Source organism: Lactuca serriola, chromosome 1 (genome assembly GCF_051521515.1).
Source record: "Lactuca serriola cultivar US96UC23 chromosome 1, Lser_US96UC23_V15, whole genome shotgun sequence".
Taxonomy (NCBI): Eukaryota; Viridiplantae; Streptophyta; class Magnoliopsida; order Asterales; family Asteraceae; genus Lactuca; species Lactuca serriola.
The window spans coordinates 119,472,107-119,489,837 of NC_136408.1; the positions used below are offsets into that span (position 1 = coordinate 119,472,107).

The 17,731-nt window shown below is 29.9% G+C and overlaps 2 protein-coding genes across 2 annotated transcripts; one reads left to right on the forward strand and one right to left on the reverse strand.

The window, feature by feature from the left end:
- Nucleotides 1-8,266: 8,266 nt before the first annotated feature.
- LOC145060786 (uncharacterized) lies at nucleotides 8,267-8,785 on the reverse strand. The gene has a single exon (XM_079008265.1). The coding sequence runs from the start codon at nucleotides 8,783-8,785 to the stop codon at nucleotides 8,267-8,269; it is 519 nt and encodes a 172-aa protein (XP_078864391.1).
- A 5,852-nt stretch (nucleotides 8,786-14,637) lies between these two features.
- On the forward strand, nucleotides 14,638-17,133 carry LOC145097978 (cytochrome P450 Tp9025-like). The gene is made up of 2 exons (XM_079035670.1): nucleotides 14,638-15,557; nucleotides 16,368-17,133. Exons 1-2 carry the CDS (start codon nucleotides 14,676-14,678, stop codon nucleotides 16,989-16,991), a joined length of 1,506 nt encoding a protein of 501 aa, XP_078891796.1. The 5' UTR covers nucleotides 14,638-14,675; the 3' UTR covers nucleotides 16,992-17,133.
- Nucleotides 17,134-17,731: the final 598 nt, after the last annotated feature.

Here is a 17,731-nt window from a genome sequence, read left to right on the forward strand (position 1 = left end):
TGTTAGTCTGAGATTTGATTATTGTTATTCGTAAAGGTGACCAGTAGCATGGGTTTCAAAGTAGTATGTTTTCTAGCTTTTCATCTGTCTGTGAGGTGAGTGTTCTTGCCACCTTATATGGACCGAAGGCACCATGTCCGACCCACTGTATTGTATGAGTAAAAAATATTATATGTTATCATTTGATTTTGTATCATGTGATTATATGATTTATGTATTAAGCTAGTTTAGGCTTGGAGTAATTATGGACTCGGGGTTGATACGAACCCAGGGGTTGATTCAGACCGGATATAGCTATTTGCTTCTATGTTGGGTTGATACGGACCTGGGGGTTGATACAGACCTGACACAACCACGAGCTGTTATATTATTTGAATGGTGTATGAAGTATTTTGGGAAGCTCACTAAGCTTTATGCTTATAGTTTGTATTTATGGGTTCAGGTACCTCCAGTCCAAAGGGAAGGGCCTGACATGATGACACAACATCCTCCCCATATGATTTATGCACTTGATATAGTTGTACTCTGATGTTTTAAACACTGTAATGATTGATAGTTTTTGGTATAACTAATGAATTTAAATAATTAGTTTTAAATGAAAAATTTTAGTATTGTTTTTGGGTCATTACAGCTAGACTGACTTGTCCAACAGATATTCCTTTGCATTTGAATTTAATGGTGGATTTCAGAGTGGAGGTGGAGGAGATGATTTTTTGACCAACAGAAGTGACAAACAACTTTGAGGGAGGAGTAATTAAAGGTTACTCAAGCAAATCATCATGTTTCTTGTTAGAGATCCAACATCAAAAGGCTCGATTCTTGGATCTGGAATAGGAGGAAGCATAAACTAAGTGGCTCGGAATGCATCTGCTATCAACTTCAATTTTAACTTAGCCTTTTCACAGCTTATTTTGAATTATTCTACAAGATTGGATGGCTGACAGACTTATGATCATTTCTTCTTTTCTTCTTCCGAGAGGATCTTTACAGTTAATGATTGTTCACTGATGGCTTGGAATCTTAGAATTACATTGCTCACTAGGTCGTTTTCATCAAAGTCATATTCTCTTTCAACCTCTTCATCCAAAACTTCAATCATTTCTTCTGAGGATTCACCTCCGAGTTGGAATTCTGAGCTTCGTTTCCAAAAGTTCTTCATCTCTCCCCCTCTTACATGGAAAGGCCCTACTTCTAATGCAAGCAAATCATAGGGCCTTAAATTATCCTATCGATCGAACACTCGTTGAAAGCCCATATTTATCTGTTTAGTGAGCTTATCATAGGCGTCAACAATACGATCTTCTTCCTTCATAATATCAATAGTTTCTTACAAAATCAAGATCATGTCTTCAAATTTTTGGTTCGGAGTATCCATAAAATGTTGTACGGACCGAACTGATTTAATTAGAACTTGATGCATGATCATATGGAAACCGTTCTTTTGTTTGATTTCCTTCTCCAAATGTTGGATTTGATTTTCGTAATGAACATGAGTTTGCTTGATGAGCTCATTGGTGGCAGATATTATGTCGTCATGGATCTTCAACATCGTGGATGTGGTGGAGATGTGATGGTCAAGATTGTCTTTATATCTATGTTCAGCTTCTTCAAGAGTGTGTTTCAATAGGAGCGAGACTGATTGACCCAACTGGTAGGCCCTATCAAGTTCCTATGGAGCAAGAACTTTGATCTCGGAAAGAGATTGATTACCAAATCAATTTTGGATTCAAGCAAGGAGACCATGGCATCGACAGCTTCGATTTTGGAATTGGCTTTAGTAAAGTTGTCTCGACATTCTAGGAGAGCGAAAGGGTCAGCTATTTATTTAATTGAGGATCTAGTGTCCGAAGTGGAGCATTTAGATCTCCGATCACCATCATTGTCATCATTATCATAGCCTTCATTTCCCTTAGTATCATCACCTTGATTAACTTCGGTCTGATGTTCTTGATTATCTTGATCTTGGTTTTCGTGATCACCATCCTTATCCTCAATGTATTTCGTCCAAGGACGAGGATAATCCGAAGTCACTTTTGGACTTTTGATGTGGATGGAATCAGAAATGGAAAAGCCATTTGAGTTGGGATAACAACATCCGAGGTAGAGTCTTCTTCAAACATTACATTAGTCTCTTCTTTAGCAGGGATTCGTTCCTGGGAGGATCTTCCAGAATAAAGATAGAACCGGGCACATCTCCACTCTCCTCTTCGTTAGTTGATGGATCATCTGTGTTACCAGGAACATCTAGGGCCGTTCGAAACATAATTTGGGCCCAGGGCGAAAGAAAAAAATGGGACCTTAAAATACACAAATTTCATCAAGTTCTTTTTGTTTATTTATCTAAATTTTTAATCTAAAAGAGAAAAAAAAACGTCAATTTTAATAATTCACTATTTATCTCACTTTTATTATAAATTCAAACTTCTCAAATGTTTAGACTTTTATATTTAACTTTTCTTTTAAATGAACTTATGTAATGTATGAGTCTCACAATTAGTATGTGTGTGTGTGTGTGTATATATATATATATATATATGAATTTTTAATACGATAATATTGTGGTATTTAAATTTTAATACAATTATCATGCCAATTTTACTGAATTGATATAATACTATCAACCAAACATGTTGGGTACAAAATATATTGGTAACCAACTTTTTTTTGTTTGGTTGGTAAAATATTCATTGGTTCTTTGTGGTACATTGTTTTACAGTAATCAGGATTAAAAACTAAAATAACTTTTCAATTCTGAGTCGTGTATTTAGAACCGAATAAACCTAATATGTATACCCAAAATTCGAATCGAATTACTTATTCGGGCCCAATTCGGTTCGGTGCAGTTCAGTTTGGTTTGGCTTTTCGGTTTGGTTTTCATGCCAAATTCCCATCCCTACTCCTAATATATTACCAACTATTGTGAAAATATAAAAATAAATAAATAATACTCCCTCCGTCTCATATTAATAGTCCATGTTTCTTTTTGGTTCGTTTCAAAATGATAGCTTACTTCTAAAAATAAATATCATTTTTACCAAAATACTCCTCATTATTAGTTAAACTACCATAAAATTAAATGCAACTACCATGAAATTAAATACAACAAAATGGTATAATTGTCATTTTAATTAATAAAGACAGTGATAATTAATATTTTCTTAATCTAGTGTTTTTTGTCTGTAAAAATAATTTTGGGAGAAACTGAGTAAGAAAAATACAAAACTTGTGGTAGATCATTGTCTTTTGTGAGAATTTCTCAATTTAAAGTTTAATATATATATATATATATATATATATATATATATATATATATATATATATATATATATATATATATATATATATATATATATATATAAGTAAAGGTTAAATGAGAACCAAAAAAGGTTAAGAAGAACCTCTAATTTTACTTTATAATTAATGGTATATTTGTTTATTCAAACACAAATTCTCCCGGTATCATCACCAACCACCACCATTCTTGTCACCCATCGTCGGATCCCTTCGTTGCCACCGTAGATCGCCGTCGTTTCTGACCGTCTTCACCGTCGTACATCGTCATTATCTATTTCCCTTCATTTTTTCCTGAAACACTACCAGATCTGCAGCAGATCTGTTTGATTCATTTCAGATCTAGATCTTGAGTGTGTGGTTCACTTTACGGTGGTCAACGGTGGTTCCACCACCACATCAAATTCGCTCCACTACCTCATCCCCTTCTCATCGACGAGACCAGATCCAGAACCTACAACAAGCGGCGAGATCTACGATATCCGCCATATCTCTTCCCCTTATTCACCTCTGGCAACTTCTTTCGTCGTCTCCTTCGTCAGATATCAGAGATTGAGATCCCTAAGAGTTTTCCGCTAATGTTTTCATTTAACCTATCTGCAATCACAATGTAATGCAGATTAGATATGAGTAGGCAATACTATTCCGTTGACGTCTTCGATGAGGTGTTCTGGCGACCGTTTAGCTTCTTGGTGAGTGGTCACGGAGATCTGGTTTTCAAATATTATTGCTAAAAATAAAATGTGAACGGTGATTGGACCGAGGGTATAAAAGTCTTCTAATTTTCCATATTACTTTTGCTGCAATGGAGCCTCTGACAGGCACAGTAAGAAAGCAGGTATTCTCTTTTCCATTGTTTACATTTATTTACTTGGCATGTTTGCAAATGAAGAATTGAACAAAGAAATGAAAGAAATGTTTTGATCTTTATTTCTGTATTGAATTCGTTAACTACTAACAATGGAGCTGTACAAAATATATACAGAAGCCTCTAACTGATATAACCGACTAACAACCATCACGTGAGAGACATGTGATCTAACTAACAAGTAACTAACTCAAGCTAACAATTAACTAACTATAATTAACTAACACCCCCCCCCCCTCAAATTGGAGGGTGAGTAACCCCCAATTTGTTTAATAAAGTGTAATGTTGCTTGCTTGGAAGGTTCTTTGTGAATAAATCAGCTATCTGATCTTGAGTAGGAACATGTTGCAGAGATAAAGCCCATCTTGTAATTTTTCTCGAACGAAGTGACAGTCTAATTCCACATGTTTAGTCCTTTCGTGAAATACAGGGTTTTTGGCAATATATATGGCAGCTTGACTGTCACATCGAACTGGAACAGGAGTGACATTAGGAACTCCACTTTCATGAAGTAGTCGAGTTAACCAAGCAAGTTCAGCTGTGAGTCTTTGCATACGTCTATATTCTGCTTCAGCGGATGATAAAGAAACATTTATTTGTTTCTTTGACTTCCATGCAATTGGGCTATTTCCAAGAAGAACAACAAAACCACTAACACTTCTTCTAGATTGAGGACATGAAGCCCAATCAGAATCACAGTAGGCTTGTAAATTGAAATCATCAAAATTGTTCATGAATAATCCTTGACAGGAATCTTTGTTAATATAACGAAGAACATGTTTAGCAGCTTCATAATGTGGAACTCTGGGATCTGCCATGAATTGACTCAAATGTTGAACAGCAAAAGCCAAATCAGGTCTAGTATGAACGAAGAAATTGAGTTTGCCCACTAATTTGCGATATAACTCTGGAGAATCTAACGTTTTTCCTTGGCCAATTAGAAGTTTGCTATTAGAAGGCAAAGGACAAATAGCAGTGGAATTGCACTCAAATTCCTTGATCATGTCCTTTGCATATTTCCTCTGTGTTAAAATAACTCCAGAGTTGGTATATAGAACTTCTATTCCCAGAAAGAAATTTAAAGATCCAAGATCTTTAATTTTGAAAGTGGTATCAAGAAATTGTTTTAGATTTGATATTTCCTCTTCATTGTTTCCTGTGATCATCAAATCATCAACATAGACTGCCACAAAAGTTTTAAATGAACCCATTGTTTTGTGAAAAAGAGAGTTATCATTTTTGGAGTGTAGATAACCTCTTTCCTTCAAGGCAGAAGATAGTTTTGCATACCACTGTCGAGATGCTTGTTTTAATCCGTATAATGATTTTTAAAGTTTGCACACTTGATTTGGATTGGATAATTGAAATCCTGGAGGTGGCTTCATATAAATATCTTCATCCAAGTCACCATGTAGAAATGCATTGTTGACATCTAGTTGAAACATTGGCCATGATTTATTGAAAGCCGTAGCAATAAGAGCTCGAATCGTTGTCATTTTTACAACAGGAGAAAAAGTTTCAGTATAATCAATGCCTTCCTTTTGAGTAAACCCTTTAACAACCAATCTTCCTTTGCATCTTTCTACATCCCCATTGGCTTTATATATTACTTTATAAACCCATTTACAACTGATAGGTTTCTTGCCTTTGGGAAGTTCTACAATTTTCCAAGTGTTATTAGCCTCTAAAGCTTCAAATTCTTTTGTCATTGCCTCTTGCCATTCAGGTAAAGATGCAGCTTCATCATAAGTGGAAGGTTCGATGATTCTATCCATGTTACACATGAGTTGTTTGCTAGCTGTTGAGAGATTACTAAAACAAACATGTTTGGGTGACATGGTTTGTGTGATAGTGTGCATACACGTAGCAAAAGAAGAACAAGAAAAGGAATTTTCACATGAAGCAATGTTACAGATATAATCCTGCAAATATGATGGAGTTGTGATGGTTCTTGTTGTTCTTCGTAATGGTTGTGAAGGTGGAATGTTTGAGGTAATATAAGTATCATTTAGAATTGAAGAATGGGGTTGTGTATTTAGTGAAGGTGATTCTTCAGCATTAAGGGTATTTTCGTCAATTGGAAATAATGGTGGTGAAATTTGGTTCTTGAGTTGATAGGGAAATATTTCTTCATGAAAAATAACATCCCTGGATATGATAATCTTGTGTGTATCAAGATTATAAAGTTTGTATGCTTTCTTTCCAAAAGGGTACCCAATTAAAATACAAGGGACAGATCTTGGTTGGAACTTATCTCTAATGTGGTGTGGAGTACTAGCATAACATAAACAACCAAATGTCTTTAGTTGATTGTATGAAGGTTGTTTACCAGTAAGAAGAAAGAAAGGAGTTTTTCCATGGAGAATCTTCGAAGGAAATCGATTAATGAGATAAGTAGCAGTGAGAACACAATCTCCCCAAATTTTCTGAGGAAGCTTTGATTGAAACAAAAGGGCTCTTGAAGTTTCCAACAGATGTTTGTGTTTTCTTTCAACCACCCCATTTTGTTGAGGTGTAAAACTACAGCTGGTTTGATGGATTATTCCTTTTTCTTGAAAAAATAGTTTTGCTTCATTAGTTGATCCTAACTCAAAGGCATTATCAGATCTGATCTTCTTCAATTTTGTCCCATATTGAGTTTCAACCATTTGAATAAAACTTTTTAGAACACCAAAAGCATTACTCTTTGTGCTTAACAAATGAGTCCATGTGGCCCTTGAGAAATCATCAACAATTGTTAAGAAATATGATTGATTATTGTAATTTTTGGTATTGTAAGGACCCGATGTGTCAATATGTATGAGTTTAAAAGGAGATGAGGAATGAATGATGCTATGACTAAAAGGAAGTTCGTGTTGTCTAGATTTAGAACAAACATCACAAGATTTATCAAAAGTATCATTCTCTTTATTCAACAAACCAAGAGTTTTTAACTTGTACATTGGAAGATGTCCAAGTCTATTATGCCATATAGAAACAGAAGTATTACAAGAGAATGATTTACAACTGGAATTTGAAAACAATACAGAGGAATCAAAAGCATTGTTTGAAGTAACAGAAAGAACAATTCCTTGAGTTGTTCTTGGATTTGAATGAATGAAGTATAGACCAGCTCAATGTTTACCAAGAACCAGTGGCCTCTTCTGAGAAAGGCCCTGCAATAGGAAGCAAAAACTATCAAAAAAAACAACTAAAGATTTTAATTGTTTACAAAGTTTTGCTATGGATAATAGATTGAATTTGAACAAAGGAACATGTAAAACATTGTGTAAAACAATGTTATCAATCATATTGATACTTCCAACTTCATATTCTTTGGTTTGTTGTCCATTTGGAAGAGTTATATGATAGGGAGAATGAAGTTTTTGAATATTGAACAACAAAGATTTGTTGTAACACATATGATCACTTGCACCAGAATCAATTATCCATGTCATTGAGGCTGTTTCAAGACAATGACAATTATGAGGATAGCCATAATCTTGTTGAGATAAGAAAGTGTTACCAGCGAAATTGACAGATGCTTGATTGTTAGAATTCTGATTCATTTGTTGTTGATGATTGTTACTACCATTATTGTCATTGAGTCTGCTCAACAAAGAACACAATTGATGATATTGATCTTTGGTCAAGTCATTCACAGAATGAGATTTGTCTAGACTCAAATTTGGAGAGATATCTTCCTTTGATTCATTTTCATTATTGTTTTGAAAAACAGAAGCAGCTGAAACATTTGCATTGGCATATCTGTTCTTGGTGAATTTGAAGTCTTTAAGGAATCCAACTAATTTGTAACATTTGTTTGCAGTATGTCCAGATTTCTTGCAGAAAGAACAGTATTGGTTTTTTTATTTTCATAATTTCCTCTATTATTGTTTCTCCAAATCCATATTTGACAGAAACATTCAAGGAAGCTGATTCAGATATGAAGTTAGAAGGTGTTTGTACCTCTCTTTGTTTTTCATCTTGTATGAGAAGAGCATAAGCTTGAGCAACAGTGGGGAGTGGCTTCATCATAAGAATATTACTTCTAACAGAGTTGTAATCTCCATTCAATCCCATAAGGAACTTGATGAGTCTTTGATTTTGTTGAAATTCTTGCATCTGTTAAGCAGCATTACAGGTGCAATTTGGAACTATTGACAAAGCATTTAATTTGTCCCAATTCTTCTTCAATTTAGTGAAATAAGTGGCAAGATCGTTAGATCCTTGAGACAAATCAGATATTTCTTTGTTGAGTTGATAGAGCTTTGCACCATTTGATTGACCGAATCTATCATCCAGATCTTTCCAAATGTCTTCAGTTGTGGATGAATATAATACATATTCAGCAATGTCGCTGGATAAAACATTCAAAATCCACGACATGACCATATCATTGCATCGTTGCCATGAATCAAAGGAATTATGATTAGAAGACGGTTTGATGACTTTTCCATTCACGAATCCCAATTTGTTCTTGGCTGATAAAGCAATCGTGATAGCTTTCTTCCATGATCCAAAATTTGATCCATCGAATTGCTTAGAAACAAGCAACATGCCTGGATGATCAGATGGATGAAGGTAAAGTGGATCTGAGGAATTTTGAACAGAATTTAGAGTTGATTGAGATGTTTGTGAAGCCATTGATTAGAATGGAGATGAAGAAGAAGAAAAAATCATAAATGAAGAACAGAGTATGAAAAAATTATGAGAAATTGATTAAAAATCAATCAGAACAGCTCTGATACCATGTTTGCAAATGAATAATTGAACAAAGAAATGAAAGAAATGTTTTGATCTTTATTTCTGTATTGAATTCGTTAACTACTAACAATGGAGTTGTACAAAATATATACAAAAGCCTCTAACTGATATAACCGACTAACAACCATCACGTGAGAGACATGTGATCTAACTAACAAGTAACTAACTCAAGCTAACAATTAACTAACTATAATTAACTAACATGGCATATCACTTTTCTATTGTTTACGTTCTTTTTTTTTAAGTAGATGTATCTAGTTAGGAAATATGCAATTTTAATCTAGCGATAAGTTCATAAATATATAAATATATGATAAATGAATTTTTAATATAAGATTAGTTACGTAGAATTTAAAAATTAAATACTATCTAGTCTTAAAATTTGACACATAATCTTTGATTAATTGTCTCAATGATTTTTATTAGTAGTTAAGTTGTATTAAACTGTGAATAATAGTCTCGAATTGGTATTGTGAATTATATAAATGATAGTCATGAATTGTTTTACTAAATTGTGAATGAAAGTCTTAAAATATAAGTTTTAAGTTGAGAATATGATTGTCGAATGCATAATTTTTGTATATTAGATTGTGACTTTATTGTATTAAGTTGTGAATTTTATATACTAAACTTTGAATTTCGTATATTAAACTGTGAATTGATTGTATTAAGAGTTTTAAGTTGATAATATGGTTGTGATTGCATAATTTTTGTGTATTAAACTATGAATTTATTGTATTAACCTGTGAATTTTGTGTATTAGGCTGTGATTTTTTGGCTTTAAACTATTAATTGATTGCATTAAGCTGTGAATTTTCTGTTTACACCGTGAAAAACTTTATTAAGTTTTGAATTTTGTATATTAAACTGTGATTTTTGTGTTGTAAATTGTGAATTGACTGCATTAAGCTGTGAATTTTTTATTTAAATTGTGAATTGATTGTGAATTTTTAATTAATTTCATGTTAAATAATGAATGATTTATGTCTGAATATTTGTATTAATTTCTTGTGAAATTTTTTTTTGTTGCATAAATATGTAAAAATGTATTGGTTTTTATAATCATTATGCATTAAACTCTAAATAAGTGAATTAATTAGTTTTTATTAAATTGTGAATATTGTATTTAAGCTGTCAATCAATGATCTTATATACCTATTTGATTAGGAAGAAAGAATTATTGCGACTGTGACACGGTTGGTTGGTTGTGACGCGTGATAGTTGGTCGTTATGGTGGTGGGAGAGTTTGAGTTTAACTTATTTAAATATGAGAATTTGTATTAACGGATTCTATTATGTTATGTTGTGAATTTGACGTACTAAACTAAAAATTGATTGTATTAAGTTGTATATTTTATATAAATTTTGTGTTAAAATATGAATGAAGATATGTATGAAAATATTAAATTGTGTATTAGTGAATTATTATGTTTATTAAACTGTGAATATTTATTTTAGACAGTAAATTAGTGTCATAAATATTGAATTAAGTTGTGAATTTGTGTCTGAAATATTAAATTAAGTTGTGAATTAGTGTCTGAAATAATGAATTAAACTGTGATTTTTTAACCCTTATCTGATTTTTTAGGGAATGATGTTGACAGTGTTGGCATTGTTGCTTTGTGGTGGCGATGGTTGATGGCAACGTATGGTAGTTGGCAGTGTTAATGGTGGTGATGGTGGTAAAGTGATGACATGTTCTATTTCTTACTCATCTTCTTCGCTGATTTCAGATAAGTTATCATTTTTTATGATTCACGTATATATTTTTCTTTTGATGTTTGCTTATGAAGTATGAGATAACTTATGTATGTATTAAAATATAAATGAGTTTTTTATACACTAAAATATGAAATTATACTTATAAATAAGTTGTGAATGTATTGTGGTGAATTTGTTGTGTTAAACTGTACATTTGTTCATAGCTTAGTATAATAAATTCACAATTTAATAGATAAAAATGCCTCTAGATATGAACATATAACTGTTAGTATTAAGTTAAAAAAATATATATATAGTTGTGCATATATAATTTTTCTGTATTAAACTATGAATTATTGTATTAAGTTGTGAATTTTTATGTATTAAATTATGAAATGATTGTATTAAGCTGTGGATTGGCTGTATTAAGATTTGAAATTTTTATGAATTTTTATTTTTGCTTCTGAAATATGAGAAGAAAGAATCATTATACATATATATGATTTTCTCTAATTTTAACAAAATTATATAAAATTTAAATTGTGAATATTATGTAAATTAAATTTTGAAAAAACACCAACCTCTATATCTAAATATATAAATCTATGTTTAAGTTAAGAATATGACATTTTTATGTATTAAAGTTTTAATTTTTTATATTAAGATTTAAATTTTATATATTAAACGATAATTAAGTATATTAAATTGTCAATTGACTGCATGTTGTTGTGATTTTTTATATAATTTCTGTAATAAAATACGAATGGTTTATGTAAAAAAATTTGTATTAATTTCTTGTGAATATATTTATTTGTAATGTTGTATAAGTATGTAAGAATGTTTTAGTTTTTATAATTATTTTGCATTAAATTCAAAATGGATGAATTAATCAGTTTATTAAACTATGAATGTAGTATTTAACATGTCATTGTCTGACTTTATATACAAATCTCATTTGGAAGAAAAAATTGTTGTAATGTTAGCACGGGTGGTTGGTGGCGGCATGTGGTTGTGGTAATGTTTGGGTTTGATTTCTATAAATTTGAGAATTAGTGTAAAATAAGTTCTGTTAAGTTGTGAATTTTGTATATTAAACTGTAAATGGACTGTATAAAGTTGTATTTTATAAAAGTTTTGTGTTAAAATATAAATGAATGCATGCACGAAAATATTAGACTAAAAAAATTTATGATTTTGCTATTTTATTACCAAAAAGACAAAAATTTGGATTTTAACATATTTAGTAATATTCACAATACAAATTACTTATTAAATGTGGGTTCTTAGGATTTTTAATCTTTTGTGGTTCTCATTTGAACCACTCCCTATATATATATATATATATATATATATATATATATATATATATATATATATATATATATATATATATATATACTAGGCGAATGTCCGCGTGTTGCGCAGAAACACCTATATAGTTAAAGTCTTTACAAATATATGATTCTTTAAATATAACAATAACGTTGTTGTTAAATTTGATATAATAATTTGTATATACTAAATTGATATAATATATTGATTATTTTAAAGTATATGATAATATATACATTTATTATAACTTCATAATTTCAATCGTTTAAATGACTTCTACCCGCGAGTTACAAATGAATAAAATTAAATATAATATATGAATTGAGGTTATTTATAGTTGTTTTTATTGTTAATTAATTTTTTAAAACTTATTTGCTTAATGTTTTTATTTGTATCATTATAATTATTTAAAACATCAAACATTGTTTTTTTATTTTAAAGCTAACAATATAATCATTTATATAGAGTTGTTTTTAACTATTGTTATTGTAAGTTATAATAAGCTACTTATTTGGAAACTTTTAACGATTATAAAAATATATTTAAGAAATATTTTAGTTAAATTGAAATTACAATTTAGTTTTTGCTTTTATCACTACAATTTATCACTTTTAACTATTTACAAAATATTCTTTAGTTTTTTTTATATGGAACCGAAATTTATATTTGCGTTGACATTATAATGTGCAGAAACACCTATATAGTTGAAGTCTTTACATATATATATATATATATATATATATATATATATATATATATATATATATATATATATATATTAAAATATGACATTAACGTTGTTGTTAAATTTGATATAACAATTCGTATATTAATTTGATATAACATATTGATTATTTTGAGTTATATGATAATATAAAAATCTATTATAACGTTATAATCTCAATCGTTTGAATGACTTCTACTAGCGAGTTACACATCAATAAAATTAAATATTATATATGGTTTAATATTATTTATAGTTGTTATTTTTAACTAATTTTTTAAAAATTTATTTGTTTAATATTTTAGTTTCTATTATTAAAATTATTTAAAACATCAAACATTATTTTTTTGATTTTAAAAGTAACAATATAATCATTTATATAGAGTTATTTTTAACTATTGTTATTACAATTTAATTTAAGCTACTTATTTGAAAAGTTTTAACGATTATATAAATATATTTAGGAAATATTTTAGCTAAACTAATATTACAATTTAGTTTTTGCATTTATCACTATAATTTATTACTTTTAACTATTTATAAAATATTATTTGGTTTTTTTAGTGGAACTGAACATTATATTTAAGTTGATACTGTAATGTTATATTTAAATTAACAATTTAAGTATTTTGTCCAAACTGTTCAAAAATTTCAGCTTTAAACTGATAATAGTTTACATGCAACAACATTTTAAATTTAATAAATTAAATATAATATGTTAAAATTTAAAGACATAACTTTATAAATAGAAGTAAATATATTATTTTAAAATTGAAATTTAATCTATTTATGATTACACTTTAGGTTTGATATTTATTTAACATTATTAACCAACTTACAATCATTATTAGAAATACACTACAATTTATCACTTTTAACTATTTATAAAATAATCTCTGGTTGCTTAAGTTAAATAAAATTTATATTTAAGTTGAGCCTATAATGTTATATTTTAATTAATAATTTAAGTATTTTATACAAATTGTTCAAAAATTATACCTTTAAAATGATAATGGTTTACATCCAACAATATATTAAAACTAATAAATTAAGTATAATATGTTAATCGTTAAAAATCATAATTTTATAAATAGAATTACAGATATTATTTTAATATTGAAATTTAGTTTATATATGAATACACTTTAGATTTGATATTTATTTAATCTAATTACCAAATTATAATAATTATTATAAAGAAATTGAAAAGTCATGGGAGTTTCAAATGAATGTGGTAAAAGGAAAAAAAATGGAGGTTTCAAATGCATAAGATTCAAGAAAAAATGTTAGGTTATATATATATATATATATATATATATATATATATATATATATATATATATATATATATATATATATACTAATAAAATAGTAGTTGTTTTGTCATATGTCACCATATTAGACATCCTAATTAATATGATGTCACTTGTCAATCAATTAATTCTTAATTTCAAATTTATTAGACCTTCTAATTAATGTGATGTTACTTGTCAATCTATTTATTTTCCATTTTCCATTTTTAATTTTATATTATTGTTTACATTAATTCACAAATAAAAGTTATCCGGTATGAATTAAAAATTAATTTCACATATTTATTTGAATCAATGAATATAATTTTACATAACTAATAAAAAATATCTCTTAATTAATAATTTATTTAAAATAATTTATTAACAATTTTTAATTTTTACAAGAAATTTTAATTAATTTTATAACTGTGGTTCCCACGGGTTATAAACTAGTATATATATATATATATATATATATATATATATATATATATATATATATATATATATATATATATATATATATATATATATATATATATATATATATATATACTTTTTACCTTACGTTGGGGGCACCACGGATGTCATAAAGTAAAATTTAACAAAATTTAGATTATTTCTTGAAAAATATATTATAAAAATTGGCATATATATGAGCCCCATAAACATGTGAACATATTTAGAGGACCTTTATTTTACCTACTGCAAGGCTGAAACAATGTACACCAAAATAGCCTTATCTTTAACTGTTTCCTGTGTCATCCTCTTCCTTTACTTTGTGCTCAACAAGAGAACCAACGGAGCAAAATCATTAAACCTGCCACCAGGGCCACCAAAGCTACCTCTGATAGGAAACATTCACCAGCTAGCGGGACTACTCCCACATCGTGCATTTCGAGACTTAGCACGAAAACATGGCCCCATCATGCATATCCAGCTTGGCCAAATTTCAGCAGTCATCGTTTCATCACCCCGAATAGCAAAAGAGGTACTTAAAACTCATGATGTTGCCCTCGCAGATCGTCCGAAGACTTTTGGAAGTGAGCTTGTACTGTATAGGAACACCGATATAGCCCTCGCTCCATATGGTGAGTATTGGAGACAAATGAAAAAGATCGCTTCCTTGGAACTCCTTAGTGCCAAAAAAGTTCAATCGTTTGGTCCAATCAGAGAGCAAGAACTTCGTGGTTTCATGAACCTTCTCCGAATATCTTCAGGGAAACCGGTAAACATACACAAAACCATCACGGAATTGGTGAATAATGTTGTCTGCAAAGCTTCCTTCGGAAAAAACTGTAAACACCAGGATGCCCTCCTAGAGTTCCTAGATGAGTTTGGAAGAGTAAATAGTGGGTTTTATGTTGCGGATTTGTTTCCGGATTTTAAGTTTCTTTACGTGGTTTCTGGATTGAGATCAACGTTAACGAAGATGCACAAAACTCTCGACAAAATCTTTAATGACATCTTTGAGGAGCATGATAGTAGAAAGAGAGATGGAGGGGAACATGAGGAAGATCTTCTTGATGTTCTTCTTAGAATCAAAGAGGAAGGAGGTCTTGAGTTCCCCATCACCAATAACAATATTAAAGCAATCTTTGTGGTAAGTTCATCATCTATCGATATGCTCTCTCTTTTACCATTGCTATACCTAAACTTACTTTTTCAATTTTCTGATTTTTTTTTTAAATGAATACATAGGTAGTAAACTGTAGGGCTGATATTTTCCCTTTTTTACCTTGATACAATCTGTTATGTCATTATTGTTTTGAATTGAGAATGCAATTATTGGATGGGGCTTTTGATGGTACTATGATGCTTTAACATGAGTGCGTATGTCGTATCACCGTTATTTTATGCACACATCATAAAAAGTTGTTTGTTTTTTAATATATAGGTCCCTAGCTAAGCCATTGCATTGTAAAGATCAAGTATATTATGTTTTTTAATGAAAATAAAGGGAAACAACAAAATTATACAAAAAAAAATGATTTAACTTTTTATGTATCGAGTGCTACCAACCAACAATAGTTATACTTTATATTTTGTGCAAAAAATACTATTGTATTATCATTAGTATGTCATCGGCTAGTTGAATTTTACTGTTTTCTATATACCCATTAGAATATTATTTTTATTGTAACACTCACAAGTCATAACCTAATAGTAGTTATCTTTTATTGTACACTAGATTTCAATTAGTATACAATGACTGTAAAGTTCTTTTGTCGATTTGCACATAGCTAGGTCCATATCAATGATCGACAGAAAGTTCTCTTTATTCGTATCTCTTTATGTCACAAGTGAAGTATTAGCTATTTGGTCCAAAACAACATAAACATGCAATGGTGGCTATGTGAAATAAAAGCCAACCATTTTAACTTTTTTTTCTTTTTTTTTAAAATTGATGTAGGACATATTTGCAGGAGGCACCGACACATCATCAGTAACTATTGAATGGGCAATGACAGAACTGATGAGACATCCGAATGTGCTCGAAAAGGTGCAAACAGAAGTGAGAGAAACCTTTAAGGGGAAGAAAAAAGTCATGGAGTCAGACATACAAGGTTTGAGGTATTTGCAATCAGTAATCAAGGAAACCCTAAGGCTTCACCCTCCAATCCCAATGTTACTTCCACATGTAAGTAGAGAGCATTGCAAAATTGATGGATACGATATTCCAGTTAAAATGAAACTGATCATCAATGCATGGGCATGCTCTACTGATCCTGAATACTGGGATGATTCTGAAAGCTTCAAGCCCGAAAGATTTGAAAATACTTCGGTTGATTTTATGGGAACTAATTATCAGTTTATCCCATTTGGATCTGGGAGGAGAATGTGCCCAGGAATGAATTTTGGGTTGACGACAGTCGAGTTTTTTCTTGCTCAAATGCTATACTACTTCAACTGGGAACTCCCTGATGGATTAAACCCTATTGATGTTGATATGGCGGAGACCGATGGATTAATAGCAGCAAAAAAGATTCACTTGCATTTGATTCCTACGTCTTATGCTCCTTATATAATTAACTAAAGTTGTTCAAGGATTTTTGACACCAAATATAAAACATATCCATTAAGCACCATGTGGGTTTATTATAAATTAACTTGGTGGTGTCATGTCCCTTTATTCTGGTAATAAATCATTCAAAACATTGGAAGTTGGATTGAATGTATATTCTCTGTTGTAGCAATAGTACCAGTGCTGCTGAATTCAATCGTGGGCTTCTTACAGTGCTGGGCCTTTATATTACCATCTCTTGATGTATAGTCATGGGACCCTTGGTATTGGCCTCCACAGTTTCGGGTCCATGTTTCAATTAAGATGTCGAATTCCGTGTATCTATTTCTATTAATCCTCCTTGATAGATAAATGTTTTTTTTGTCGGTTTTTTTTTCTTCATTTTGACACATTACATTTTCAAGAATTTTTGAATTTTCTATTTTCTACTTATCATTTTATTAAATTTTCATTTTATTAAATTAAAATTCCGCATTTAATATGCAAGGTAATAGATATGTAAGGTATTTATTAGAAATGATTTATATATGTAATGTATTTAATGTATTAAAGTCTCATTAATTTCAATAATTTAAATTTTTTCTCATTTTTCTTATAAATTCAAACTTCTCAAATTGTAAAAATTTCATATTTAAGTTTTTTTTAAATATATCTCCCTATTCTAATAAAAGAATATGTTTAATCTCATATTGACAAGTGTCATGCAATTAGAACCCTTCATTAATGTTATATATCATTTATCATGTCACTTG